The sequence below is a fragment of the Eleginops maclovinus genome, chromosome 6, assembly GCF_036324505.1.
Source record: "Eleginops maclovinus isolate JMC-PN-2008 ecotype Puerto Natales chromosome 6, JC_Emac_rtc_rv5, whole genome shotgun sequence".
NCBI classification, from domain to species: domain Eukaryota; kingdom Metazoa; phylum Chordata; class Actinopteri; order Perciformes; family Eleginopidae; genus Eleginops; species Eleginops maclovinus.
This window is the reverse complement of record NC_086354.1, coordinates 2,983,107-3,010,959: the sequence shown is the minus strand read 5'-3', so window position 1 is coordinate 3,010,959 and position 27,853 is coordinate 2,983,107. Positions and strand designations below refer to the sequence as shown.

Sequence of the window (27,853 nt, the reverse complement as noted above, 5' to 3'; positions counted from 1 at the left end):
CTGGCAAAAACAGTGGGGTCATTGCTCGCCTAAAACAGGACTTCCCCAAAATCCAGTCTACACATTGTCTTTGTCACCGGCTAGAATTGGCAGTCCATGACTCTCTTAAACTTGTTGCTGGATGTAACCACTTCGAAATTTTTGTTTCAAAGTTGTACAGTTTGTACAATCAGTCCGCAAAGAATGCGAGACTCCTGGAGGAGGCAGCAGCGGAGTTGAATATGCAGCTTTTAAAAATCGGGCAGATTTTTACCATCAGGTGGGTGTCAAGCAGTTTTAGAACTGTTAAGGCCGTCTGGAACAACTACCCTGCTTTAGCAAGACACTTCAAAATCGCAAGTGAGGATCCATCTCGTAATGACACGGAAAGGAAGAAATTCCTAGGGCTCCATAAACAACTCTCAAACGCTGGATTTGTAGCCGATCTGGCTTGCATGAAAGACATGCTTCGTGAGCTTCAGGCCCTGTCACTAAGGTTGCAGCAAAGAGACATCGACATAGTGAGCGCGAATTGTCAGATTCAGCAGTGCATCGATGTACTTTCTGCTTTGAAAGAGTGTGGAGGTAAATCAGCACAGAAGGCCGAGGACCGCATAACACAAAGACTGTTCAAAGGTGTGGAGCTAGTGGAGTGCAGCGGCAAAATTAAAAGGGGTCAGTTCTATCAGTCTGTGATCGACAATCTTAAGAAGTGAATGCCAGAGTCAGATCTTGTCAATATGCTCAAACCCCTCAACAAGCGCTTTTGGCCACAGGACCGCAACGCACTTATAATGTATGGGGAAAAAGAAATACGGGCCCTTGCGAAAGAACTCGGTGAATCTGCTAGTGAAGCAGTACAGGAGCTTCGCGACTGGAAGTTACAAGATGCTGCACCTGCACCAGGCAAAACGCTGGAGAAACTGTCCATTGCAAGCAGAACTTACCTGCCCACTTCATCGGAGTGCGAGAGGGGCTTTTCAGCTATGAATGACACGGACAGTAAGACTCGCAATAGACTGCGTGAAGCCAGCACCTCCTCACTACTTTTCGTGGACCTTAATGGACCTCCACTGGAGAGATTCGATCCAACGCCCTTCATCACATCTTGGCTGAAGTCGGGTCATCGTCTGTCCACATCATGGGCTAGTGGACCTAGAGCAAAAGCAACTGAGCCCAGACCGCTGTGGTCGCTTTTGTGTTAGGTAAGACCCGCTTAACTGAATTTTGCTGTGTTGAAAAAAATGCCAAAAATACCATGCAGCGTCTAATATCTCTCTCTCTCTCTCTCTCTCTCTCTCTCTCTCCCGCAAGTGGCTCCATGGACCATCAGCATCTCTTCCACCATGCAGCGTCTTGTCATCTGTCTGCTCTCTCCCTCTATGTGCATCGTTGCGTATTGTTGTATTGTTAATATTAATATATGTTCATGGTTGGTGCTGCGCTGCCGCACCTATCGCGTGTGTTCGGCTATAGGCTAAAGCCCATGACATGTGAAATGTAGCCTATGTATTTTTAGTTATTTTAAATTGACTTAGGCTAATTAAACAGTCAAACGTTACATTGGTGGTCCGTGGATTATTTATTATCAAGTTGATTGAAGTTTGCGTAGCCCATACATGCTCGGTAAATCTGTTTCTGTTTCATGTAAATGTAGACCTTTGGCACCCCGTGTGCAACGGATTTTCTATTTAATAGGCCTATGTCACAGATCAGAATCCCCCCCCCCTTTAATACGCACACTGTTCCCTTTAATAACATATGTCAGTTTTTCTAAGGCAAGGCATTGCAGTAACCCCTCAACCCTCATTCGTTTGCTTGGTCTGTTAACAGAATTCCACGACAGTGCAATTTTATGTTTAGCTTCAAGAAGACTGAATATGACCATCTTCTTACTGCTGTTGCTAAGCCTACAGCTTGCTGGGAAACATCCAAAAATACAAAGCTTGGGACAGAGTGGAAGTTGTTCCTTAATAAATAAGGACACAATTGTAATAACCTCTTTCCAAAAATCTTGAATGAGGGTGCATTCCCAGAGGCAGTGAAACAAACTACCTTTATGTGTACCACATTTGACACGAGTGTCTGGTGTATTGGGGTAAATGCGATGCAATAATTCTGGAGTAAAGTACATTCTCATCAACCATTTGTACTGGAGGATTTTGAACCTTGTATTTATTGTTTGCACCTGGCATTGGAGACATATATCTTGCCACTCTTCTACCATGATCTCTTCATTGAGGTCTGAACACCATGCTAATCTTTTATCCCCTGAAGATTCCTTTGCTGCATCTATGATAATCTGATAAAACTTTGAGATGAATCCAGCTGCTCCATAATGGTTCAGAACTGTCCTTTCCAAAGAATTTAGTGAGGGAGGATTTACAGAGTTCTGTGTCTTTGTTATGAAGCTTCTTATCTGAAGGTACTTGAAAAAATGTTTAGGCTCAAAGCTAAACTTTTGCTTGATCTCAGTAAAAGATCTGAAATCTTACTGATACCTCTGTCTGCCCATAACTTAAAACCAAGGTCACTAGTACCTGGCGTGAAGTTTGTGTTCCCCCAGACAGGTGAGAATTGGGATAGTGGAGCATTTTCCCCAAGATAACTTAACACCTCGTGCCATACTGTCAGTGTATTTCTGACAAAGGGGTTTGCGGTGTGCTTTTTCAGAGTGGCTAAAATTGCAGAGTAAAGGTAGAGGTGTAAGGGGATTTTAGAAGTTGTGGTTTCCTCCATCCTTATCCAGTAAAGCGGTGACTGATGTTCAAACCAATATGAGGCTGCTCTTAGTTGGGCAGCCCAATAATATCCCTGTAGGAAAGGGAGTTTTAACCCGCCTCTGTCATAGGGTAAGTACAACAGGGTCATGCGTAGTCTTGAGCGTCTATCGTTCCAAATAAAATTACAAAAAAGTTTTTTCATTTCAACCAAGAAATTACCAGGGGGAGCAAGTGGGATGGATTGGAAAAGGTACAGGAACTTAGGAAGAATATTCATCTTCAGAACATTAATACGTACTATCATGGAAAGTGGCTAAGATTTCCATCTGTTAATAGATTCTTCTACAGACTCAATTATCGGGTTACAGTTAGCTTGGCCCGGACTATATCGTAGGTGTGATTTTAACTCCAAGATATGTAAAGCGGTCTGTAATATTCCTAAGAGGAGTACTTAGTGGTGGATTCAGTCTCTCAGATTTTTTCAGAAAGAGAATTGTAGATTTAGATGCATTAACCTTGTAACCTGAGAAGCTGCCAAATGTTCCTATTAAAGTTAATAAAACAGGTATAGATTGTTTTAAGTCTATAAAAATAATAACTACATCATCTGCAAACAGTCCTATTTTGTTCTCAATATTATTAATTTGATACCAAATATTTGAGTGTTGTTTCTAATCGCAATTGTTAAAGGTTCAATGGCCATAACAAAAAGAAGGGGAGACAGAGGACATCCCTGTCTTCGGATACCATATAGTTGGTCATCACTGAAGCCGTTGAGTCATGATATAAGATTTTAATCGACTTGAGAAAATAGCTGCCTATTCCAAAACGGTTTAACACCTCAAATAGGTATTCGTGCTCGACCCTATGGAAGGCTTTTTCCGCATCGAGTCGTATCACAGCCATATCAGGTGTTTCTTTCTTGGCATGTATAATATTCATTAACCTACGAATATTGTGAGAGCCCTGTCTTCCTTTAATAAAACCATTTTGATCTACCGCAATAATAGCTGGTAAGTGTTTCTCTAACCTTCTGGCAACAACTTCGGCTATTATTTTCACATCATTGTTAATCAAAGAGATAGGACGGTAGGATTCACACTTTGTGGGGGGCTTTCCTGGTTTTAATATTAAAGTCATAAGTGCGTTACGCAATGATGGCGAAGGCTCCCCCCTCTCAAGTGATTCTTCGCACATGTTCAGTAAAGGAACCAACAGCATGTGTTTGAAGTATTTGTAGATTTCAATAGGAATACCATCCGGTCCTGGCGCTTTCCCTCCCTTCATACTGTCTATGGCTTCTGACAATTGGGGAGATTAAGCTCCTTTTTCGCACTCTCTGTCAGGACTGGTATTTCTATCTGATCTAGGAAGCTGTGGATTTTATGAGATGCAGCCGGACTTTCTGACATATACAATTTAGAATAGAATGCCTGGAAAGAACTATTAATTTATTGGGGATTAGTAATTGTTGACCCCTCCTCTGACTTCATTTCTAAAATTGATCTTTCATTCTGCATTGATTTTAAACGCCAGGCCAGAAGCTTCCCTGCCTTCTCTCCTTGGTCGTAGAACGTCTGTTTCAGTTTTATTATGCTATTTCATGCCTTATTTGAGGACAACTCATTATACCGTGCTCTTAGAATGGCCAGTCTCTGTCTAGTTTCTGTTGTATCATTAAGGTTCATTTCTATCTCAAGTTCCTTAATATCTTGTTCTAACTCCAACAGTATGAGGTTCTGTTTCTTAGAGATACCTCTTGTATAACTGATCATTTGCCCTCGTGTATAGGCCTTAAACACCTCCCACCTCGTAGACACTGATGTTTGAGTAGTGTTCACTATAAAGTAAACATCAATATTGGTTCCAACACATTTTAAGAACTCCTTATCATGTAGCCATCGTGGGCTTTATCGCCACACAGTAGGTCCCTTAGTAGCTGCCTTTACAGTGTAATTAACTAGTAGTAGCGCATGATCTGAAATGACAATACTTTTATACACTGAGTCATTCACATTGGCTATCATAGGCTTAGAAATTAGGAAGAAGTCTATGCGGGAATAAGAGTTATGGGTAGTAGAATGACATTCCTATTTCTCCAGATATCACAAAGATTTAACTCACTCATAAAGTGTTGTATTACCTTCCTACTCTGCATATGTGAGGCGTCCACAGCTGATGACTTATACAGTTTAGGATTAAGGGTACAGTTGACGTCTCCTGCCACACAGATGTGGCCATGTAATGTTGACAAAGTTAGAAACAGGTTGTTATAAAACTGTGCATCATCACTGTTAGGACCATATAGACATACCAAATGAATGTCTTGATTTAGTAAAGAGAGCTGGACGATAGCAAACCTGCCTGCATTGTCTTGTATGGTATTATAAACCCTTAATGGCACAGAAGAGTGTACCAGTATTGCCACCCCTCTGGCTTGAGAGGAGAAGGAGGCAGATATGACTTGACCCTGCCACCTTCTCTTTAATGGAATATATTCACTGGGAAGTAAATGAGTTTCTTGAATAAAAGCTATCTGTGTTTTAAGCTGCTTCAACCTAGACAGTACTTGTTTGAATTTCACCAACTTCCAAAGACCCCTAACGTTCCATGACATTATATTTATTTTAGTATGTCCACTCATGATGAAGACAGGGAACTAAGCTTGTGCGACCACCTTATTAACCATGCCTTATAATAACGTAACAAGTGTGCCTTCAGAACAAACGAATACAACAGGAAACAATAACAAGGGCCTCTCCCAAACGAGGCAACAACAAGTCTAAACTAGCCTAAACCCCGTGCGACTAAACACGGACATCCACCCTCCCTCCCAATTCCCGGATCCCGATTAGACCAAAGTCTGATCCTCTCGAGGAGCAGTACGCAACCAGTAGCTGGTATTACCAAAGGGAAGAAAAAATACAAGAAAAATAAGTGTCGGGGTTCGTTCCGACGATACACATATTTACGTTATGGATGGAGAATACAATGTTCATTTGTGACCCTGTATAGTTAGTCTGTCATTAGTAGCCTGAGAGGACAGATAACATCTAACCTCCAAGCTCGTAGCCTACCGTAAAGCTTACCAGGACAGTTTCAATGATCAGCATCGGGCTACTTTCAGTCTGAGTTCTCTGAAAGGCGTACGTGCCGCGTTTCAGCTGATGACTTTCTCTGCACGTTCTAATTGGTGTTGACCTTCTTCATCTTTCGGATGAATTTCTCAGCTTGTGATGGGCAAGTGAAGTAATGCCAGCTTTTGTCGTGTAGAATTCGCAGTTTTGCCGGGAACATAAGTCCATATTCCTTACGCATTTGGCGCAGACTCTGTTTCACCCCATCGAACATTTTCCGTTGTCTTTGGAGTTCAGTAGAAAGATCCGGGGGAAAAAACACGGCTACCCTCAACTGTGATATCGCCTTTCAGACGTGCTGCTTTCATTACTCGATCTCTGTCTCGATATGTCAGGAATCTCATCAAAAGAATCCGTGGCCTAGTTCTATCCGAGCCCCCCTGATCCTGGGTCTGCTGCGGCATTTTCCCCAGCCTATAGGCTTGCTCTATAGTTAGCAGTTGTCCTGTTTCAATATCAAGTGCCTTGGGTAGCCATGCCAATAGGAGTGTACAGGCATCTCCATTCTCTGATCTTTCGGGTAGTCCAGCCAACCTCAGATTGGAGCGACGTTGTTGGCTTTCAAACACTTCCACTACTTCAGTTGCGTGTCATCACCGGAAGCCCGTAGTGCTTTATTACTGTAAGGGCTACTTTCACTATCTTTATAACCAAACACTTTAGATCCTACAAATATATTTGTATACTTTTATCTATTAACGGTGTTGTTTTTGTGTGTCAATGTGTTAGCCTGATGGCATCTATCTCTGTCACACTTCTAGAATCTGTATATCCATCATTTTGAACCCAACATTGAGCTGCTTTGAATGCTGTCCCACTCACACAGCCAGTGTCTCAATGAGGGGAAGCACAGTATTGATTCATGGTCCTTATATTTGACTATACACACATACTTTATTTAATCCCAGTTTATCTGTTCTCCTCACTGTGTTATTTGGGAAGTTGGCCCTTTGGAAATGTTTAAATAATCAGAAGTGGGCATTTACAGCTCCTTCACACAGCTCCAAACATGGCGGCTGCTAACAGCGCTAACAGTGCAAACAATTCTAACCACAGGCAGTGATGATGCGGAGGATGGGTAAAACTAACCTTCAAGCAACTTTCTCACGTTCATTATGTTCAAAACAGCACTTTTATGTAGGATACTGACTGAAGCCACAGGGCTGGGTTATTTATAGCAAGTTCATTTTGGTCTATTTTAGTCATTCATGTTAATCTTTATCTAAATGATTCCCACGGTTTCACACCTTGCTAAATAACCAACATGTGTGAAACATATTTTCAGAGCTGGATATATTTGCTTTGATAGAACAGTCATTAAACCTGACATGTTGAACATTTACTTTGACAAGTAAAACATGGTTTATTGAGAGAAAAACACATTTACCACTTTACCTTGTGCTTCTCTCTGTCACAGCCAAATATAAATGATGGGTGCTTCCTGAATGTATGGTCACATGACAACAAATGTACACAGTTCTTTAGATAAAGGGGGTGAGTCAATTTACCCACTGGCTCATCTTCCTCCACTCTCCCCTATGTGAGGTGGACAACAAAAGTAACCTCATGGAGGGTCATTAAAAAAGGGTAAACATGATGTCCCTCCCAAATTTTACATCCTTATGTAATAAATGACCTCATTAGCTTATTTCACTTTGTTTTAAGGAGCAATGTGCAGGTTTTTATGGGGTCCTGTAAGTGGCTATGAATATAATAGTAATAGATATGTTAATCCCAGTTTTTTTACGCTTCTGAAATCACCTGACGTTAGGTGAGGAATTCTGACAAACATTTTCAAAAAGCATGCATGTAGATGCTGTTTTGTATAACTGAATGTTTGTATTAAATGATAAACTCTGTTAGGTTTCCAGAAATAAAATAAAATCCCAACAACCATCGTGATCAGATATTGTAATCTAGTATGTAAAAAACTAGATCCAATTTATATTATTAATATGATAATGGCTTGACAATTGGAAATAATATACTTCGTAAATGATCCTAACTTTATATGAGATATTCTCATTATTAAATCCAAAAGCTCTGATTGGTTTCAACAATATATGTTGTTTAAATCAAATTTAAGAGCAAAACGGGGTCAAACGCTCTTGAAAACGTTGTCATGCCTTAACAGTTATTTTATTTTGAGTTTCCAGATTAAATAATGCCCTGTTCAGGCTATTAACACCAGTTTATAAGGGGTAACAAAATGAAGGACTATTTACAAAAAATAATAATTCCTGCACCAGGTCAAAAGAGAAATTCTCTGTCATAAGTGAAATTAAAAAGTTTAATTTCAGAATTTTACTCAATTTTAATAACTACTAATTATTGACCTTATAGTAATTAATCAAGTTAATGAATTCATAAAAGTGGATCTGACCCATTACATAATGGCTATACATATTCTGTACTATTTCTAAAACAAATCACAGTTTTCTGGTTCATCCTTATCGGATTATTTCATCCATGTAAACTCATCGCTCTGGTGGAGAAATCAAACACAGCTTTGTACTCACTCTGCCCCTCGAACTTGCGGATGATGGTGTCCAGGAACGTGTTCTGAGGGGCCACATGGCCCCGTCTCACCGGCATGCTGAGGGGACCTCCAGCTCTGATCCCATCAGTCAGGCTCTCCTCACAGAGAGGAGTTGGTTTGTGTTTCAGTTTACCTCCCTCTCCTCCTCTGTCTCTTTTTCTCTCCCCATTTCCTACCCCCCCCTCTCTCTCTCTCTCTCTCTCTCTCTCTCTCTCTCTCTCTCTCTCTCTCTCTCTCTCTCTCTCTCTCTCTCGCCTCTCTTTCCCTTCCCCCCCTCTTCTTCTCTGATTGGTCCGTACAACAGGTATCTATCACCTTTTAGAGCTGTTACTGCTGCTGACACTACAACAGCATGTCATGATGCAGCCTTAAACCAAAAAAGGCTTCTTATTTGGGTTTTTTAACAGCCAAAGTAAAAAGACTGAAATAAAACAGACACAATGATAATTATAATAAATAAAAACTAAGGATAAAACACAAAATAAAGGCAGGGTGAATATGATGAAAATGCAACAAAACAAGAATTGATAATTCATGGATGATTAAGACAAACCAACAGACAGAGACACCTGCTGGATTACTGGGGTAATGACATTGTGTGTGTTTGGGCTTTGTGAAATGAGTTAAGCATTTCATTGTGGATCTGGATCTGGATTAATACTGAGCTGAACCCAGAGGTAAAATTTGAATTTGAAAGAATGAGTATCTCAGAGTAACACTAGAAGCTGATATTCTCAGGAGGTAGATTTGCGGGTCATACTTCTAACCGGCTCTAGGTACATCGATGCATCACTGGCTGAGACGTTATAAACAACCCTGAAGAAGAAGAGGACTAACCTGATCGCTGCCTTTCACTCAATTTCCTGCCAGTTCAGCATCTCTGTGACACTGCTGTCTCACTTATAATCTCCAAAGATGAGTCTAGCACCGCTTCGTTGTACTGATTACAGAGCATCCTTGTCTTTATTGGTGTAGTGGTCCCAGACTGAGCTGTATTAGGGCCAAAAGAGCTGTCTCCTTCAGTTTCTGGAGACAGTATTGTAGGTTCCAGCGTAGGAAGCCAAGCGTATGGTATGCCTGTGTGTTACAATTTGGCAAATGTGTTGGTTGAACTTCATGTTTTGAATTTCTACACCCAAATAAGGGTGATGGGTCACCTTCTTTAACTTCTGTCCATACAGAATATAGTGTGAAGACTGTGACAGTGTGCTTTCACAGTTGGGTGTATATTTGAACATTTGGGGCATATCAATGTCTGTAACAAAAACTGATCGCATTGAAATTTGACCTCTCGTTTCTGAATTTGTTCCAGTCCTCTTTGCTTTCAATACTCACGCACAGGTGACTTTGAATTTGCCAGTTTACCTTAAAGGTCACCTGTTACGCAAAATCCCCTTTTTCATGTCTGTATACATATTTGGGTTGTGCAACCATTAGCCAATAACCCATCAAGGTAACCACCCCCCCCCCCACACACACACACACACACACCTGTATCTCCTCCTAGAGCCCAATTTTGTTAATCATCTCTCAGAGGGGCGTGGCCAGCAGCAGCTCATTAGCATTTAAAGCTACATACATAGTATCAGCACTTTTGGAACAGGGCTGAAACAGAGGGGTTTATGGGATGCTACAATGATCTATTTGCTGTTTTAGCCAATCAGAGACAGGTTCTGTATATATCCGAGACCTGGAATATATTGTTTGAAAAGAGTATTAATAGCAGTGCTTTAAGGCTCCAAAACAAGAGGGACAATAAAGAGCCTGTGTCATCATCGATCAACTGACTGACCTTGCTAATTATTATTATTTTTTTTTTTTTCATGTGGTCTGAATGTGCGGATTGGATTCAACTAAACATATTCATGGAGCTAACATTAAAATTGCTTCAACAAATCATCATAAGTTAATAGAGGAACTGAAAATAAGCTTTTAGTTTCATGTATGTGTTGAAAAAATGCTCAATACAGATATGAACATTTGATTTTATTCAAATATCCCCCCCCTGAAAAACAAACAAAAGAACACTACAAATACAAAAATGTAACCATTTCATAAAAAATGAAGGATTTATAAACCGTGGTTTTACATAGCAAACGTCTGACGTGGAATATTGCAGTTCGGAGTTGTTTGTGTAATCATCACTTTACTGTTATCAGAAAGTGGAGCGAAGAGGAACCCCAGAATAAGTCCTGATGAGCTCCTGGCTTTGAATGGTGTTTTCCAAACAGGTCAGAAGTAGATGTTATTCATTTATAACAGGTATCACATGAGTGAACAACGTTACAGTTACTGTTTGAACATTCAGACACACACCTTGTAAAAAGGTAGTTCATAGAAGGCCTTAGTAAACACATCTTAAATACAAAGTAAGGCTCATGCAAAGCAACGTCATCTCCTCCTTTGAGGCTTCGATATGACCCCAGAACAACAATGGCCGACTTTAGCACAGCAAAGAAGTGAGTGCAGAGAGTGATATACAGCACAATACCTGAAGAACTTCCATCTGTTTTTGACCTTAAACTCACTCCTCACGTGTCATATTTCAGTCAGTATCATCCTGCTTTGTCCCTGCATGTTCAGCAGAAGAGAACTGCAGCAGCCACGTCTATGTCCCTCTCTCTGTGTTGGGACGTCTCTCTGTCGATGTCTCCCTTTTGACGTCCCTGTGTGGGGACGTCTCTCTGTGTGGGGAAGTCTCTCTGTGTGGGGACGTCTGTCTGTGATGTGTCTTAGTGAGTGGACGTCTGTCTGTGTGAGGACGACTCCCTGTGTGGGGAAGTCTCTCTGTGTGGGGACGGGCCTCTGTGTGGGGACGTCTGTCTGTGGATGTGTCTTAGTGAGTGGACGACTCCCTGTGTGGGGACGTCACTCATTGTGGGACGTCTCTCAGTGTGGGACATCTCTTAGTGTGGGGCGTCTCTTTTTTGATGTCTCTCTGTGTGGGAATGTCTCTCTGTGTCGGGACGTCTCTCTGGGTTGGGTCGTCTCTTTGTCGATGTCTCTCTTTTGATGTCTCTCAGTGCGGGGACCACTCTTAGTGTAGGGACGTCAGTCTGTTTCTGTGTTGGACGTCTCTGTGTGTTTGAATGTCTCTCAGTGTGGGACATCTCTGTTAATGTCTGTTAAGGTGTCTGTCTTTGTGTGGGGACGTCTCTCTGCGGATGTGTCTTAGTGAGGGGACGACTCCCTGTGAGGGGGCGTCTCTCTGTTGATGTTCCTTTGTGAGGACGTCTCTGTCTCTCATTGTGTGGACGTTTCTGATGCGGGTCAGGAGGACTGCCTATCAACGAGACTGAGAGGATTTTCCCAGAATCCTGTGCAGCTCTGGGGACATGAGGAATGGTTTTCCTGAGCTACCATCATGCCTCTCCAGGTCATCACCTGTTGAAGGCAAACAGGAGGGATGGAGGGAGGAGGATGGGGGGGGACAAAGGACAGAAAGAGGTCAAAAGAGATGTCGTTGAAGACAACAAGATCCGCTTAGAGCATCCAAACAAAGTATGAGGATTAAATGTATATCAGTACAAAAAAACACACAATGCATATTATTACACGGCTAATTGAATACTCAATTCTGATTGGTCTATTTGGACATTATATAAGTGTTTAATACTCGCTTAGACACCATAGCTAAGTACGATTAAGGGACTGTGCAGTCAAAAATCGAGTAAACACTAACGAGAACAGCAGAAGAAGACAGACAGGAAGTAAACACTAACGAGAACAGCAGACGAAGACAGACAGGAAGTAAACACTAACGGGAACAGCAGAAGAAGACAGACAGGAAGTAAACACTAACGGGAACAGCAGAAGAAGACAGACAGGAAGTAAACACTAACGGGAACAGCAGAAGAAGACAGACAGGAAGTAAACACTAACGGGAACAGCAGAAGAAGACAGACAGGAAGTAAACACTAACGAGAACAGCAGAAGAAAAACAGACAGGAAGCAAACACTACCAGACCTATACCTGCTGCCAGTATCAGTATAAGTAGAATTGTTTTTCAGGTGAGGCACATCCAAAACTACTCTATTGAAGACTTACCAAACAGCAGCCCACACAGTGAGGAGGTGTTCACTTACAGAAGCAGAGGAAGAGTGTGTCCACACACATGGCGTAGACGCTGAAGAAAGCATGAGCGATCAGGAAGGCACCGAGCACCACCGTCTGATCACAAGGACACACACAGGTCAGAAATTGCAGCAGAAGCCGGTTCTACCAAGCTGATTCAACAATTCCAACTACAAGTTCACATGAAAGGGGCTGGGTTAGCACCATTTGACCAATCACAAACATTGATAAGTGTACTGAGTGCCATACTTCACAAAGAAGAGTAAACTAAATGGGTTAAACTGTAATTATCCATGAGTTTAACACATATTCCAGGATAAGAGCATCATGCAGCCGCAGGGAGAATACCTGGCAGAATAACTCAACTTAATGTGTGGTTTTATTGTTTTTTTATATTAAGATTTCCAGTACTGTATGTTGCATGTTTTTATTGATTGTATTTACTTGTTTAAAAGGACATTTGTCTTTAAGGTGACTAACAAAATCTGTCCAGGGACTGCAGATGAAATATTGCCTCTTGGCTATTTACAGAAATGTTGATAAATGTGCACTGTCCCTGTTAAATCATTGAATATTTGAAATATTCAATCACAAAAATATGTGATTTTATGTGAAATATAATATTCCACATAAAATCACATATTTTTGTGGTATACAATAGAATATATGATTTATCCTGAAAAATAAATATACAAAAATAATTGAATGCAGTAAGCAGGCTTATTCTTCTTATCGTAAAGACAATCTTATACCTGTGAACTACTGACCGGAGGGTGTGTGCAGATTAACAATTAATGATACATTCAAGGTTTGAGAGATGAGATCTTGGAGGTGTGTGTGTGTGTGTGTGTGTGTGTGTGTGTGTGTGTGTGTGTGTGTGTGTGTGTGTGTGTGTGTGTGTGTGTGTGTGTGTGTGTGTGTGTGTCTGACCAGCAGGGGGACCCAGTAGTAGTTGAGACTGGGCACTTCCTCCTGGAAAACAGGGATCTTCTTAGTGAAGAGGAAGAATGCCACCACACCTGAAACACACACACACACACACACACACACACACACACACACACACACACACACACACACACACACACACACACACACACACACACACACACACAAACACACAAGAGAATGACACACTGTTCATCTCCCCCCCAAATACACGTAATACTAGTATTTTAAATGTGTCATCTATCATGATTAGTCACAGAATATTTTTATGTGTATTGAGATCGGTAGACACCGCTTATATTAATAATACATTTCATTTTTGGTAACGCATTTATCCAAACGACTTACAAGAAGTCATTCAAGCTTTTAGATCAAACGGAAAACCCAGAATCCTGCAGGTTCCTGTCTATAAGCCCTTTCACATTAAGTGCTACTGCATAACCTTCACTTTAAGCCAAAGCCTTTGTAAGTGCTACATACAGAAGAGGGTTTTTTTATATGCATATTTTTGTATCTTAATATGAAACATGGACAGCTTTGTTTAGTCACGTACCAACTCCTCCTGCTATCAGTACTTTACCCAGGAACAACAGGAAGTCCGTCACTCTGTCCAGAACTGCAGTCCTGCACAGAGAGGCACAGATCAGAACCCTCGTCTATCACACATGGGACGTGTTTAACCCTTTATCGGGGGAGGAACCATATTTGGTAACTTCCGCACAAACCAAACATGGCGTCGAGAAGCATGTGGTTTTCTCCCAGCCAATCAGCGAAGATCATTAGTCATTAGAAATGACTCTACACTCCCCCCTAGTGATGGCAGAGCTGGACATATTCTTTCAAGGGAGGGGCAGATTCTGAGATGTTGCCCCACATCTGTGCAGCTGTGCAGTGATTTGAGTTTTTATTTAAGTGCCTATGTAATGTGTTTTTGTTCTGATGTTATAAAATGAATGTTCCTATTACCTTTATGTATTTTCCTTGTATCTCGTATAAGTGGCTTAGTCTCTAAGAGCTTGGACTTAGGTCCAAAGGGGCGACGGTTCACGTCCTGATTGGATCCAAATATGGAGTGAGCTGGTAGCTGGAGGGGTGCCAGTTCTCCTCCTGAGCCACTGCCGAGGTGCCCTTGAGCAAGGCACCGGAACCCTGAAACTGCTCCCTGGCGCCGGGAACCTGGCAGCCTCCCTGCTCTGCCACCTCTCCTGTATGTGTGTGGTTGTGTTTGTGCATGTATATCCTGCGTGTGTGTGTAAACACAACAGAGTGGGGAAAGAAATTTCCCTGTGAGGGATAAATAAAGTATTTCTTCTTCTATTAAAACACTTCTTGGAATTCTTTCTCCAACAAACGGGCAAGGAACCATATATGGTAACTTCTAGACCTTGATTTGAAAACATTTAAAAAGTATCACACACACTAAAAAGGTCTTGTTATGTCCTCCAATAACACTCTGGGGTGGACATTTTGAATCCAAAAGTATGTCAATGAGTGCCCTATAAAGGACTACAGCGGGTATTATAATCAGCCTCTCTTACGGTATAACTCTGAGAAAACCGAGCTTCTGAAAAGTAAACTCACCTCACCACGTTCCTCATGAGCAGGAGGAAGGCTTCTCTAGCAGAAGTACAGAAGTTCTTCCCATAGATGGCCACCTGGTGGGGAAGAGAGTAAAGCGCTGTCACACTGAGACGGAGGGATCAGTGAGGCTGCTCTGTGCTCAGCACCCCCCCCCCCCCCCCCGCTAACTCACCATGATGTAAGCATTACGGTTCATGTAGCGGATGAACTTCTCCAGACACCAGAAGCAGCACTGCAGACAGCGCAGGAGGAACCTGGACACAACGTTGTTAACACCTGACACACACACACACACACACACACACACACACACACACACACACACACATGGTTTTTTTTCTAGAAAACTTCGAGTATGGCATATGAATCATCAGGAGGGGAGTTCAGATAACACCTATCTGGAAACTACACTACCCAGCATGCTCTAGGAGGTGACTTTGTTCCCCCACCATGAAAAAGACCAGGCTCCATCATTAGTGGGAAGAAGGTTTACCAATCATGACCATTTGATTTTTGAAGCCCAATATAACAAATACACATTTGTCTCAGGGGTTTTAAGGGCTGTATTTGATACAACCCCCTCTGTCCTCAGACCCTCCCCCTCGAAAGAAACCCAACAATTAACGGCAGAAAGATTTAGCCGCAATATTTCTCTTAAAAAAATTAACAACATACTAAAATTACTTCATTGTCAATTTAAATGATATGTGAAAGTATATAAAAAAAGGAGTGCGTCACCTTTGAGTCTCTGCTCCACATATTCCAGAATGATCCGTACCAGCTGTGCAACGGACAGAATTAGAGCTCCAAAGGCCAGAGAGCCGGTGTGATACCTGAAGAATAGACACACTGTTACGCTGCGATGTATCACTATCTGGAGAGCCATGAAACAGGTGTGACAGACGCTGAATCAGCTTGTTCTGGGTGTTTCCTGACCTGAGGGCCCTGCTAAACGAGGAGAAGAGGGGACATGGGGGGATGTCCTGAGGCTTCCTCCTGGCCCAGTAGTAGCTGGCGAAGGCCCCGGCCAGGCTGCACTGTTCCAGGGCCAGGCTGAAGTTGACGAGCCAGAGGCAGAGCAGCAGGTTGGACAGCTGCAGCAGGAAGAGGTGGCGGTGGTAGGAAGTCTCCCCCCCGTAGAAGGCGAACAGACAGCGAGAGCCCTGACACGAGGCTGACGTGGAGATGTTGCTTCTGTTGAAGCTCTGACAGAGGATAGAGGCATTTACCAGCTTTCAGTAGCTCTAGGCAGTATGCATTTCATTAAAAAAAAGGAACCTATTGTGCTTTTTATAAAGGATTTTGTGCATGTAAATGGTCTGCAAAGGCTAAAATCCCAAAGATCCTCTAATCTAACACACTCCCCCCCAATCTGAAATACTTGTGCTAGCACCAACACATTGTTTGTGATAGGCTAAGTGGCGGGACATCTCTATATATGCAATGTATTTACAAAGATATCTTTCACTTCTGCTGTCAGACAACTGCTGCATTGTGGGTCACAAAACACTTGTTAACAGCATAGACTGTTTAACAGTGTTTTATGTGAACAAGATGCAGATGAAATCACTCATGACAAAAGTAAGGAATTCTTAATGAAGCGTTTGGCAAAGACATAATTATAAGATTTGGTGTCCGCCATCATTTGTTGACATAAAGGACAACCTAAAGAGGCCATATTATGCTTTTTGGATTTTCCCTTAGCTGTAGTGTTATATATGTTTGGATATGTTCTGATATATTCTTTTTTTAAAGACTGGTTATAAATGTCATTTTATAAAGCGATTCTGCTGCGCTATTTCTGACTGAAATGATTTTTCATTCATTTTTGTAAAGCACTTTGAATTGCCTTTTGTTGAAAGGTAAAATAAACCTGCCTTGCTACTACTAGTTAGGGAATATTTTGCCTAGGTGTTTAACCTTTGACCTAGTTCATAATTGTCACCTTCCTCTGTCTCTATCCCCATGGCATAGTTCTTTGGCCTTCGTCTTGCTGTAATCTCCCTTAAGGAGGGGCAGCTTGGGCGCTTTGTTGATGGCAGTTTTTGACTGAGCACAAGCTGACCTGAGATAGTTTATTGTTCAGGGACATCTAGAAGCCTTTCTTATCTGGAACGTAGGTTCACTGACGTACATTCTTTTTCATGTGCGACAGCTTAAGTTAGATTTAGGATCCATATTTGTTTAGTCTCGCTGATGAGGAATGTTGATTGTCCATTCAGAACTAGATAAAACCTCGGACTACAGAAGAGATCTTCTGAATTGGTTTGGCAACCGCTCTGTCAACTCGTGGATGCAGCAAATATCTTGTCAATTTTCTGATCGTTAACTCCACAATTAACCTTCAGTGTTTGCCATCAAAGTTCCAGCTCTTCCGTGTCTCTCTGAGTTTCGTCTCCATTACTCTAAAGTTTTTCTATCACACTACTACTTTAACTACTACTACTACTACTACTACAGTTATTCTACCCCATGACTTCCTGTACCTCAGGTTTGCAGGTGCTGTTGGCATACTGACAGCTGACATCAGGTGACATGACTCTGTAGACTGCTTCCCCTGAGGAGGCCAGGTAACTGTTCACAGCGAGAGTTAAAGACACATGCAACACGCTGCTGAGAGCCTCTGGGTACTGTTTCATATCTCAATGTGTGTGACAGCTTCACATCCCCACAGGAAGGATACACTGCAGTGACGGCCCAGTACGAGATGCAGACAGTCAGCAGGAGGAAGGTGAGGACTGGAAAGAAGAGCGTGGACATGATGTAACCGATGGCTCTGCAACAACACAAAAAAAACTTCATCTGTCATCCTACGCTTGTGTGTTCAATCACATGATCTGTGTGTTTTAGGGTTCATACTTGCTGGCCTCTCGGAGCAGGGCGACGGCCACTTGCACTCTTCTCCGTAAGAAGATCAACATCAACAGGATGGACGCTTCTGTCACTGCCAGAGACACCACTGAGACACACAAACACACGCACACACATGCTATGTTTTCACATTTTCAGGTTCAAGTGAGATGATCTCTTTTATTCTTCTACATTTTTGCTTTTGCGCAAAAACCCCAGAGATTACTGTTCTGAAAATGATTTCTGATCCCCCTTTCTGAAAAGCAGTTGGATAAAAAACAGACCTTATCAACCAAATAACAAAACATTCTATTTTATTGGAAGAATTTCAGTTTTTTTGTTTTGTAAAGGTCAATGTTACTGTGGCATATTATGCAGAACATTTGGATATTGATAATTTAATCGTGGAAAATAATATACTTTTGTTACATTTTATTTGTGTACACAGAATTTAGAGTTTAGAGAGCGATGTCGTTTATTGTCATTGTGGTTGTGAATTAATTTCAGATGATGGCCAATAGGTGTCAGTATTGCTAGATGAACAGTGCGTGACATGGAATCTTGAAAATGAAGGAAAGCAAGAGAGAATCTGTGTGTACGGAAGTTTTGGTAGTGTGTGCCATTTGGTGAATGTGGACCTCAATGTTACTTTCTGCATTGTTTAGAAAAACATCAGAGGTTCCTATCATACATATGATATATTTGAACAATATATTGTAGCGCCATATCTATTCAAAATGTGTCTGTGAAGTGTTCTGCTCAAAATACCAAACAGATCCTCCATTGTAGCATGCCTCACCCCCCTCTATCTCAGCCCTGTTCCTGAAGTGCTGATTCTGTGACTGTAGCTTTAAATGAACTAGCTGCTGCTGGCCACGCCCCTTTGGAGATGCTGCTGGCCACGCCCCTTTAGAGCTGCTGCTGGCCACGCCCCTTTGGAGCATCATGATCTCTCCTCTGAAGAGAGTTTTCTACCAGGAGAAACTCAGCTAAACGCTGCCGTGATTAAACCTCATATTATGTTCCAAACCACATCCAGCATTATTTCTGAAACACTTCTCAGTGTTTACCACTAGAACAGAGACATTATATGTATTATATAAACAACAACTCTAAGTCCCTCCTGCAGACATCCTGCTGAACACAGACACACAGACACACAGAGGTGCTGCAGAGGGGATTCAGCTCAAGACTGTGTATAGGGGACGATAGGTTGGGACGTGTCACGTGGGTGGAACGTTGCCAGGAGTTCAGTGTAAAGCCAGCCCACATTTCGGTCATTATGTCATAAGGACAGCCAATCTGGATCAGCTCGTTTGTACCCCCGTTTTTAGAGATGTGGGTAAGGAGGTAAAGAGAGAGGGTTGTATTTTCTGACACTCTGTGAGTCTCCTTACACACCGGGGACACATATTTATGTATAAAAGACATCAAAAGTGCATTTTTCATAATAGGAAACATTTAAGATGAACTGTGTGGCACCAGAGCGAGCCTTTATTGTGTTCCTTTGGAGTAAATTGTGAATTCCTGTGAAGTATGTCACAAAGCAGACAGACTTACATAAAATGATCCATGTCTGAGAGAGCTGCAGGTAGACCTGCAGGTCAGTCTGCATACCCACTGCTAATATGGCAACATCAGAGCCAGGTGTGTTTCTCAGCCTGGACAACTGCATGGAGCAGTACCACATACCTGCGCACACGCACACGCACACACACACACACACACACAGACACACACACACACACACACACACACACACACACACACACACACACACACACACACACACACACACACACACACACACACACACACACAATGAGATGCAGAGACAGATTATAGTGATAATAGTGATAAGGTTCAGGTAAAAATCCCTTTTTCTTTTCTTTTTTGCAGGTGACATGTATTTTATTTGCATTTTATGAAATTATTCATAAAGCATACATAACAAAATAAACACATCTAGGTACATAAATTAACTACATGACAGTAGACAAAACCAGATGAAATAATAGTAATAATAATAATAAAATAAGAGAATGGATACAATATTAATACTATAAATCTTCATTATAGTGCTATCAACTTTACCCATCTTTCCTCAAAGACATGCATCTGGTTTCTAATTTTCATATTTGTTTTCTCCATTCCAAAGATTTCATTTACTAGATTCTTCCATTGTGAGTTAATTAAGTTATTATCTTTTAGCCAATTCCTTATTTGTTTAATGATTGCTATTCTTATCGCAAGAAATAGGTAGGAATAGAGTTAATGTTCTTGTTAAGAGAAGCGCCAAAGATATTTGACATTTCTCTTAAAACTGTTTCCCAGAAGTCACCCTAAACATTACAGGCCCAAGAAATATGAGCATGGTTGGCCTTCTGCTCACCGCATTCTCTCCAGCATTTTGAAGGGAGGTTTTGGTAGGTTTACTTTGAATTTGGGGTGTCTTGTAACAAGTGCAACTCTTCTATGTGTATTCTTTCCACTAGTTTGAGTTGACAAATCCCTTTAACACAGAGTGAGTACACACCGTAAGCCAGCAGCAGTACGAAAGTGATGATGGTGGTCCACAACAGCAGGCCTGCGGTGAACCTCAGCAGCAGGATGAAGAGCAGACTCACAGCCAGGGATAAGAGCAGACCTCTGTCCCACATCACACACACAACATCGTGTTAACACAGAACATGTTACTGTACTTAGAACTTGAAACTTGAAAATCAGCCCTATCGTCACTTTTCTTGCCTTTTAAAAAATTAAATAATTCCTGGTTTGTCAAAGTGTTTCAAAATACATTCCACTGACATGAAAACAAGCCTTAACAGCTCTGAGGAATGCTGTTACAAATATCTTTGAGATGGTTTTGCCTGTTGTGTGTAATTACATGAGTATCCATGCCCATGTCTTGGCATAATCTTCCACTATCTTCATACCCAGCTCCTTGGTGTCCACCAGTCCAGTTATACCCCTGCACAAAGGAGAGGATGAGTAGTTCGAGTAGAAGTGGACAGAGTGAAAACTTCCTCTTTACACACATATGCAGCATTTCCAGGTCACTATGACTTATTTGTATGGTTACTTGTACAATAGAACTTATAATATATATATTTAAATATATATTATAAGGAGCGAGTGCCAACCAATTTTTGTTGTAATGCCAACATCTAGAATCATCACCTCACCCCGTTTTGAAGAAAAGATGTGCACATGTTGACTTTAAAGAGGACATATTATTCACATTGTAATGTTCAAAAAGCTCTTTATTCTGTGTCTGGCGAAGCCACACAGTCTAGTTTTCAACAAACGTATTAGTGTGAATGCTGTTAAGAAACTTTAAATTCTTTCTAAATACGTTATACTAAAATAATCAGCTTTTTAAGCTCTTTTTTTAACATGTAAGTCAATTGAAGGAACTTTCAAATGTTTGTGCAACGTTCCTTACGTTCCCACAGCGCTCTGAGTCCAAAATATTTAAACTTTTTCTGCATTTTCAGCCAAGTTCAGCAACAAATGTCTGCAGCTTACAGCATTCACACAGATTTTCATCAGGAAGTGCCTTTTAGTGTGGATGCTGTTCAGCAGCATTCCACTATTGTTCATCAAGTCTTTATTCTTCCGTCTTCTTCTAATTATTATTTCACTCAAAACTTTGTGGCCAATATCTTCAGCATATTTTCAGCTACAAAAACCTTTCAAATATCAAAATATTCAGTGATTTCCACACATGATGGGAAACTTTCAACTTTTTCAAAATATTTCAGAAATCTTTTGAATATCCAGCTTTAAACTCTTTTTTAAAAATGTAACTCAATGGGAGGAACTTTCAAATCCTTTTTAATTACACCGTGCGCCAAATGCTACTCCCTCCACACACTTTCAGCTAGAGACTTCATTCCAACTTTAAAACGGTCACATTCAGCTATTAAGTTGTATTCATATTTTTTACACTTTTGGAGCTATTTAACTTAGTGTGGAGCTTGGCCCAGTCTGCTCTGATTGGTTAGCTGGCCGGCTCTGTTGTGATTGTCAACCACTTAGAGATGTCCCGCCCCTTAGTTTATCACGTACAATGTGTTGGAGCGCTATCCAATAGGAGCGCAAGTTTCACAAAGTTAATTCAGTATGTTAGAGAAGTAAAAAAAGGGGGGCGTTTGTGGGAGAGAAACGATTGCTGGGGTTTGGTGGTAAAGCGTTGGGTGGATGAAGTGCTCTTCGTGCTGTTGAGAGATCTTTGACTGTCAGAGAAATGTGAAGTAGATGCAGTATAGTGTATAGATAATAGTAGTCGAGGCGTCAGTACTTGGCAGCATGTTGGAGTTCAGTGACACTGCGGGCCGTTTCCAGAGCATCTTTAAAGCTGGTCCTGTTAGCCACAGTCACAGTCCCATTCCGAGAGGTGAAGTCAGGGAGACATCTCTGGAGGACTGACACACACACACACACATACACTTTGACATTTCATGCTTATAGATGAGAGTAAAGGTCTCATTACACTATCCGTCAATCCGACTCCGTGGTCACGCAGAGGCTCATGAACCTGAAGTTCTCACAATGACAGAAGTAACGGGCAATTGTATTTATCACATTCAAAATGCAGACACATTTATCGTCAATTATCTCGTATGTTGTTTGCTAAATGAATGAGTTGTCCCTCTCTGATCACAGCCTACTACTAGCGTGGATCATCTACCGACCAATCACAACCCTTGTGGTCTCCGCAAGTCTCCATCTCCTCGACGTATAGTTTGGAATTTCGGCCGGCACACGCATGGCTACGGAGAGTGTCTCCGGGAGGGTTTCTAACGACGGAGAGAGCTCTCCGTTGCTCTCCGTAGCCTTTGACGGACGACCATAAATTACTCTTAACACCTATGTCACTTGCTGGCGAAATTACGGTCCCGGGTAGGGCATAATGTTGCCAGGAAGTGACATAGGTGTTACTCTCATCTATTGTATGCAACATTTTAACTGTGTAAATAAAATGTGGTTTATATGATGGAACTTAAAAAAGTCTTTTGAATGAAAACATCTCAAATCTGCCTATTTGGAGTCATATGACCCAGTTTAAAATTTGCAGATGAAATGTTCAGTAGGTAGTTCCTACTTACATGGTTTACTGGGGATGAGCATGGAGGGGCAGTCCTCGTCTCGTAGCACCTGAGAGACCGGCTGTAAGAAACAGAGAGACAGTTCTTCTGCTTTGTGAAACAAACACTTCCAAAATGATGTGTTTGAACAGATTTACAGCAGATTCCACAGAATCTGAAGCTTTCAGTCCTTGGCTACTCCTTGAGATTCTTTCATTTATTCAGTCATCAAAGTTTAGGCTCTGTATGACTCTTATCAAGGCACATTACATCTCTACATCCCTTCACCCATCACTTCCTTTCTACGTCCTTTCAATGTCAATGCCTCCCTGCATCCCGTCATCCCTCCCTAACTTCTTCTACCCTTTCATCCCTCCTTCCCCTACACCCCTTCATATCTTCACTCTTGATCCCATGAACCCTTGCTCTTACCTCCCTATATTCCTTGATACCTTTGTCTCTACATCTCTTCATTAATTAATACATCCTTACCTAAACTTCTTCATCACTCCCACCCTACCTACATTCCTTCAACCCTTAATCCCTCCATCACTACATCCCTTCCTAGTGTTTCCCCTTATCTCTTTTTATATAGTTGTTGCATTATTCTAGCTACCGTCTGCGTGCTTGTACAGACTGCGCAGAAACAGTCTGCCCCCCCTCCCTGAGTCTCCCTCTGTCTGGACTTACATTTATTGGTGCTTAACATGTTAAACCACATGTTGTGGTGTCATCCCTGCTAGCTGATGTTTGTAAAGAATAAACGCATATACCTTGTTAGGGTTGTTAAAGCCAGGCTTACAGAAGTCTCTGTAATATTCCCAGTAGCTCTGGCTGAGTGTGTGTTGTATCTGCATCTCAGTGTATGTGGCAAACCTGTCAGGGCACTTTGAAACACACATCTGGAAGAAAAAGAAACAAACACACACACACGCATTAAAGGTCTCCTATTATGCTATATTTCAACAATATATTGTAGGGCCATATCTATTCAAAACTTGTCTGTGAAGTATTTTGCTCAAAATACCAAACAGATCCCCCATTGTAGCATGCCTTGTAACACCGCATTATGTAATAAAACCGCATTATGTAATAATGTAATAAATTTGCACACCATTATGTAATAACTGCTGCATTTTGTAGTAATCTGCCGCATTATGTAATAAACTTCTTGAACGCAATATGTAATACATTTTGCCACATTATGTAGTAAGTTATTACATATTGTGGTTGTTACTACATAATGCGGGTGTTACGATTTGTTTTTTTGCTAAATGTAACAATTGGTGCATTATGTAATAACCAAACAAAATTTACATTAAAACAGCAAAATAATGTGTATTTTACTCAAAATGAATGCTTACAAATAAGTATTAATTTAACGATACAATTAAATATTTAAGCAACTAAATGAAAAACAATTCAGCTGCAACATACAGCCTAATACACTGATCACACAATGGAACTGCAGAATAATAAAGTGAATTTTAACAATGTTCTTTACCTACAGTAAAACAGGCCATGACTCACATTTCACGCACAGATAGCCAATCTATCAGTATGGAGGGTACTGCCTATCAGAATTCCATTTGATTTATGCTGTTCAGGCACTTAGCCTAAGCCACTACTTGATATTGCTCCTCCTACAAGGTACTGATTGGGACTCATGGTGTCTATCACTGGCTAGGCTAGGTCTGCTAGTGGAAAGGCAATGTTTAAACTTAAGTTATTATCTATGAATAATTTTTTTTGATTGTACTACAAACTAAGCAGGATTTAGACTGAGATACTGTGTCCTCAATGAACATGAAAAGAAAACCTTTTATGCTAATATGTGTTAGCTTAGCTTATGGTTGGCTATGTCAACACCAGCTAACTTAGCCAATAATATAATAATATCTGACAGGAAAATCTGTTTTCCTCGTCTCTGTTTCCTTCTCTCTTATACATTTGAATCTATTGATAGGAACAAAGCAAATATTTGTAAAAGGTCCATGTTTATTGAGTCATTTATGAGTAAGTTGAAGTTGAGTAAGCTACCTTTTTGTATATTTGACTATTTTAAAGAATTAGCAGTAGGCTAACAGACTAGTAGCCTAGACTAAACTTGCTGGGCCAATTGCTCTGTCAGTTAGCATTGCGCTAGCTGTGCTGCGCTTTCCTCCTGGGAACCGAGGAAAAAAAGTGTCTTCCAATTTCTTTTTTATTGTGATTTTCTAACTATTGGGGGTGAAAGAAACAACTTACAATTAAATTTTTTTCAAATTTTGTTTTTATTTAAATTTTACAGTATGTCCACTGTGGAGGACAATAGGACTATTTTTGTGTAAAAAATGATGAAAAAATAATATAAGCTTTAACATGAAAATGAACAATATTGTTACACAAAGAACAAGTGTACTGTAATTTGAAATTCCTTCTGAACATGTTTGTTTAGGCTAATTTGAAACTCCTTTTGTTTTCTTGCATTTTCCTTTCTTTTCAACGATGATACTTCAAGAAACAATTCCTCTTCTTTGTGATGCACAGAAACATTTTGCATTTTGTACACCTCATGTACGTCTTCCCTTTGCAGCCCTTGTTTCTGCACCTCTCTGCGTGTTTGATATCCATCATTTCTGGCATATGCACAGCTCCTACTTTTCGCACAGATGGCTCTGGTTGTTGGATTCTCACTTTGGTTGGTGGTTCGTAGTCTTCACCATCTTCACTGTCTTCACTGTCCCCATCAAGTTCTGGACTATCCAACAACTCCTCAGCCAGGTGCAATTTAAAATCCAAGTACTGCTCTGTGTTCTTCACTGGACGTTTGAGTGCATTGCTGTCAGACTTGTACTGGATCCAGGAGTTTGTGATGGCAACATCAAAGAAGTGAGCGATCACACGCGTTGTCCACTTCTTGGTCCTGTTGGACATGTGGTAAAAGCTCAGCATGCGGTCACATAGGTCTACACCACCCATGTTGTCGTTGTACTGCTTGATCACTGCTGGTCTTTTCACCTGAACATGTTTTTTTTCTTTTTTGCACCATCTGGTGCAGATATCCTCAGGCTCTCTTCCGTGGATTGTGGACGCCATGGTTACGGCTTTGTTGTCGAACCATTTTGTGACAGACAACTCAGGATTCTTCCTGACCAATGACACCATTGTTCCTCTTCCCTGTTTCTTCATCACACTGTCTCCTGGAAACTTGCACTCTTTGGGCACTCGGTTCATCATTATGGTCCCTGTAGCTGGAAGGCTCTTTTTCAGCAAAGTATCAAGGAGCTTGATCGTTGTAAAGTACCGGTCAAAGTACAAGTGGCTCCCTGGTGGAACGGTCTCAGCCATGCGCAGCACTGACGCAGACCCTACGCCCTGTGCTTGGTTTTGGAATGTGTTCTTGCCCTGAAACACTTCGAAGTCAAGCATCAGGCCATTCGGAGATGCAAGGACGAACACTTTCAACCCAGTAGGGTTAGGTTTACCTGGAACGAATTGCCTTACTGGGCACCGACCAGTGAACGGGATGATCTGTTCATCAATGCAGACAATCTGCGGTCTTGGAAGGCTGAGACATCCTTGCCTCACACGTTCAAGTAAAGGCCTGACTTTCCACAGAATGTCTTCCTTTTTCATTTCCTCGTTTACTGCCAGGTCATCAACAAGCTTTAAGGAGCCTCTAAGCTTGAAGAACCGATCCCTTGTAATTTTTTGGCTTATTATGGGCACTTTCGTTTTTTTGGCCCAAAACATCTTGATTCTGGGATAGCCAAGGCAGGCCATATGAACTGACATCCCAAAGAAGGTTTTAATTTCTTGTGGAGTGGTATTGAGGGACACTCCTCTGGATTGTAGCTCTCTTTGGTTAGTGAACTGTGCCAAATCTACAAAGGTTTTGTGATCGATATACTGAGAAAAGTACTGGAATGGGCTCCAATCAGCACGCTGTCTTGGATCGTCTTGATATTCAGGAGGCACTGGTAGCACAGGTGTGAATCTAAAATAAAAATAATAGAAATTACATTACAGTACAATTACATTACAATAACAGGAATAGAAATTAAGGTAATGTTAGGAGCAAAAACAGTGAAGAACAATCTGTTACACGAATTTAAGCAAAAGCGCAAACGCTCTGACTCTGAAGAGCTCAACTAGTTTCTGTGTGCTAGGAATTGCTGTACTACAGTAACAACATTTATTTAACCCTCAGTATGGAATAACATACTGACTAAGAAATGAAACAAACATACACAGTATTCCTGGTCCACAGAGGACGCCTTTCCTCCCTGTCACTGTCTGTCTCTGCCTCTTTGCCCTCACTGTCTGATCTCCCTGCATCTTGTTCATCATCATCTTCCTCCTCCTCCTCTTCCCCTTTTGCTCCGTCTTCCAGCACAGGGTCCTGGTCCTCATCCTTCTCATCATCAGAGAGCTCCAAATCAGAGCCTCCCTCAACTATCTTGAATAAAATTCTCTCTGCTTCAGTTCTGGTCCCTACAACAATGTAGCGTTAAATTTGATACATTTAGTCCTGGTGTCCATTTTAATGGACATTCATAAAATAGTTATTATTTAAAATCTAAAACAAAGTAAGTACAAATAAAGTTGTAAATATGATTCCTGACATGTTCATAAACAAAAAAATGTGTCAATGTCATTTGAAAAATTACAACAAATAGATGAAATTTGACTTACCTTTCCTCTTTCCATAAAATGTGGCTGTGCCTATGGCAGCCATTTTGAAGAGGAAGAAAGCGGTGGTTCCCTGCCACCAAACCAATGATGTTGTATATCAATGGAAAGCCCAGGATGTCCTCTTTAGAAGACAACGGGTATTCATAGAGTAGCTCAAAAAAATAAAGAATTATTCACATTAACTAAATGTCCACTATAGAGGACACAAGTCTATGGGCTGGGTCCCAGGAGGTTAGAACCGTACTCCTTAAAAC

General features: G+C 41.3%; 2 protein-coding genes across 3 annotated transcripts in view; both read right to left on the bottom strand.

Moving 5' to 3' along the window:
* LOC134865971 (potassium voltage-gated channel subfamily H member 6-like) overlaps window positions 1-8,434 on the bottom strand; it is a 55,285-nt gene extending 46,851 nt beyond the window's left edge. Inside the window, exon 1 of the mRNA XM_063885843.1 lies at window positions 8,359-8,434. Within this exon, the coding sequence (XP_063741913.1) occupies window positions 8,359-8,434 (76 nt within the window). The remainder of the gene's footprint in view (window positions 1-8,358) is intronic.
* Window positions 8,435-10,349: 1,915 nt separating this feature from the next.
* The window catches only part of LOC134866544 (choline transporter-like protein 5-A), a 38,956-nt gene continuing 21,452 nt past the window's right edge, over window positions 10,350-27,853 (bottom strand). The window contains exons 6-22 of one of the 2 annotated variants that reach the window (XM_063886759.1): window positions 23,696-23,824; window positions 22,944-23,004; window positions 22,136-22,259; window positions 20,720-20,803; window positions 20,369-20,481; window positions 19,393-19,524; window positions 17,842-17,941; window positions 17,666-17,758; window positions 17,469-17,556; window positions 15,919-16,187; window positions 15,721-15,815; window positions 15,155-15,258; window positions 14,983-15,056; window positions 13,955-14,025; window positions 13,384-13,472; window positions 12,465-12,549; window positions 10,350-11,762 (exon numbers count right to left, since the gene is read on the bottom strand). In XM_063886759.1, the coding sequence (XP_063742829.1) occupies window positions 11,665-11,762; window positions 12,465-12,549; window positions 13,384-13,472; window positions 13,955-14,025; window positions 14,983-15,056; window positions 15,155-15,258; window positions 15,721-15,815; window positions 15,919-16,187; window positions 17,469-17,556; window positions 17,666-17,758; window positions 17,842-17,941; window positions 19,393-19,524; window positions 20,369-20,481; window positions 20,720-20,803; window positions 22,136-22,259; window positions 22,944-23,004; window positions 23,696-23,824 (1,809 nt within the window). In that variant the 3' untranslated portion in view covers window positions 10,350-11,664. The remainder of the gene's footprint in view (window positions 11,763-12,464; window positions 12,550-13,383; window positions 13,473-13,954; window positions 14,026-14,982; window positions 15,057-15,154; window positions 15,259-15,720; window positions 15,816-15,918; window positions 16,188-17,468; window positions 17,557-17,665; window positions 17,759-17,841; window positions 17,942-19,392; window positions 19,525-20,368; window positions 20,482-20,719; window positions 20,804-22,135; window positions 22,260-22,943; window positions 23,005-23,695; window positions 23,825-27,853) is intronic. The other variant, XR_010166056.1, reaches the window with a different exon arrangement.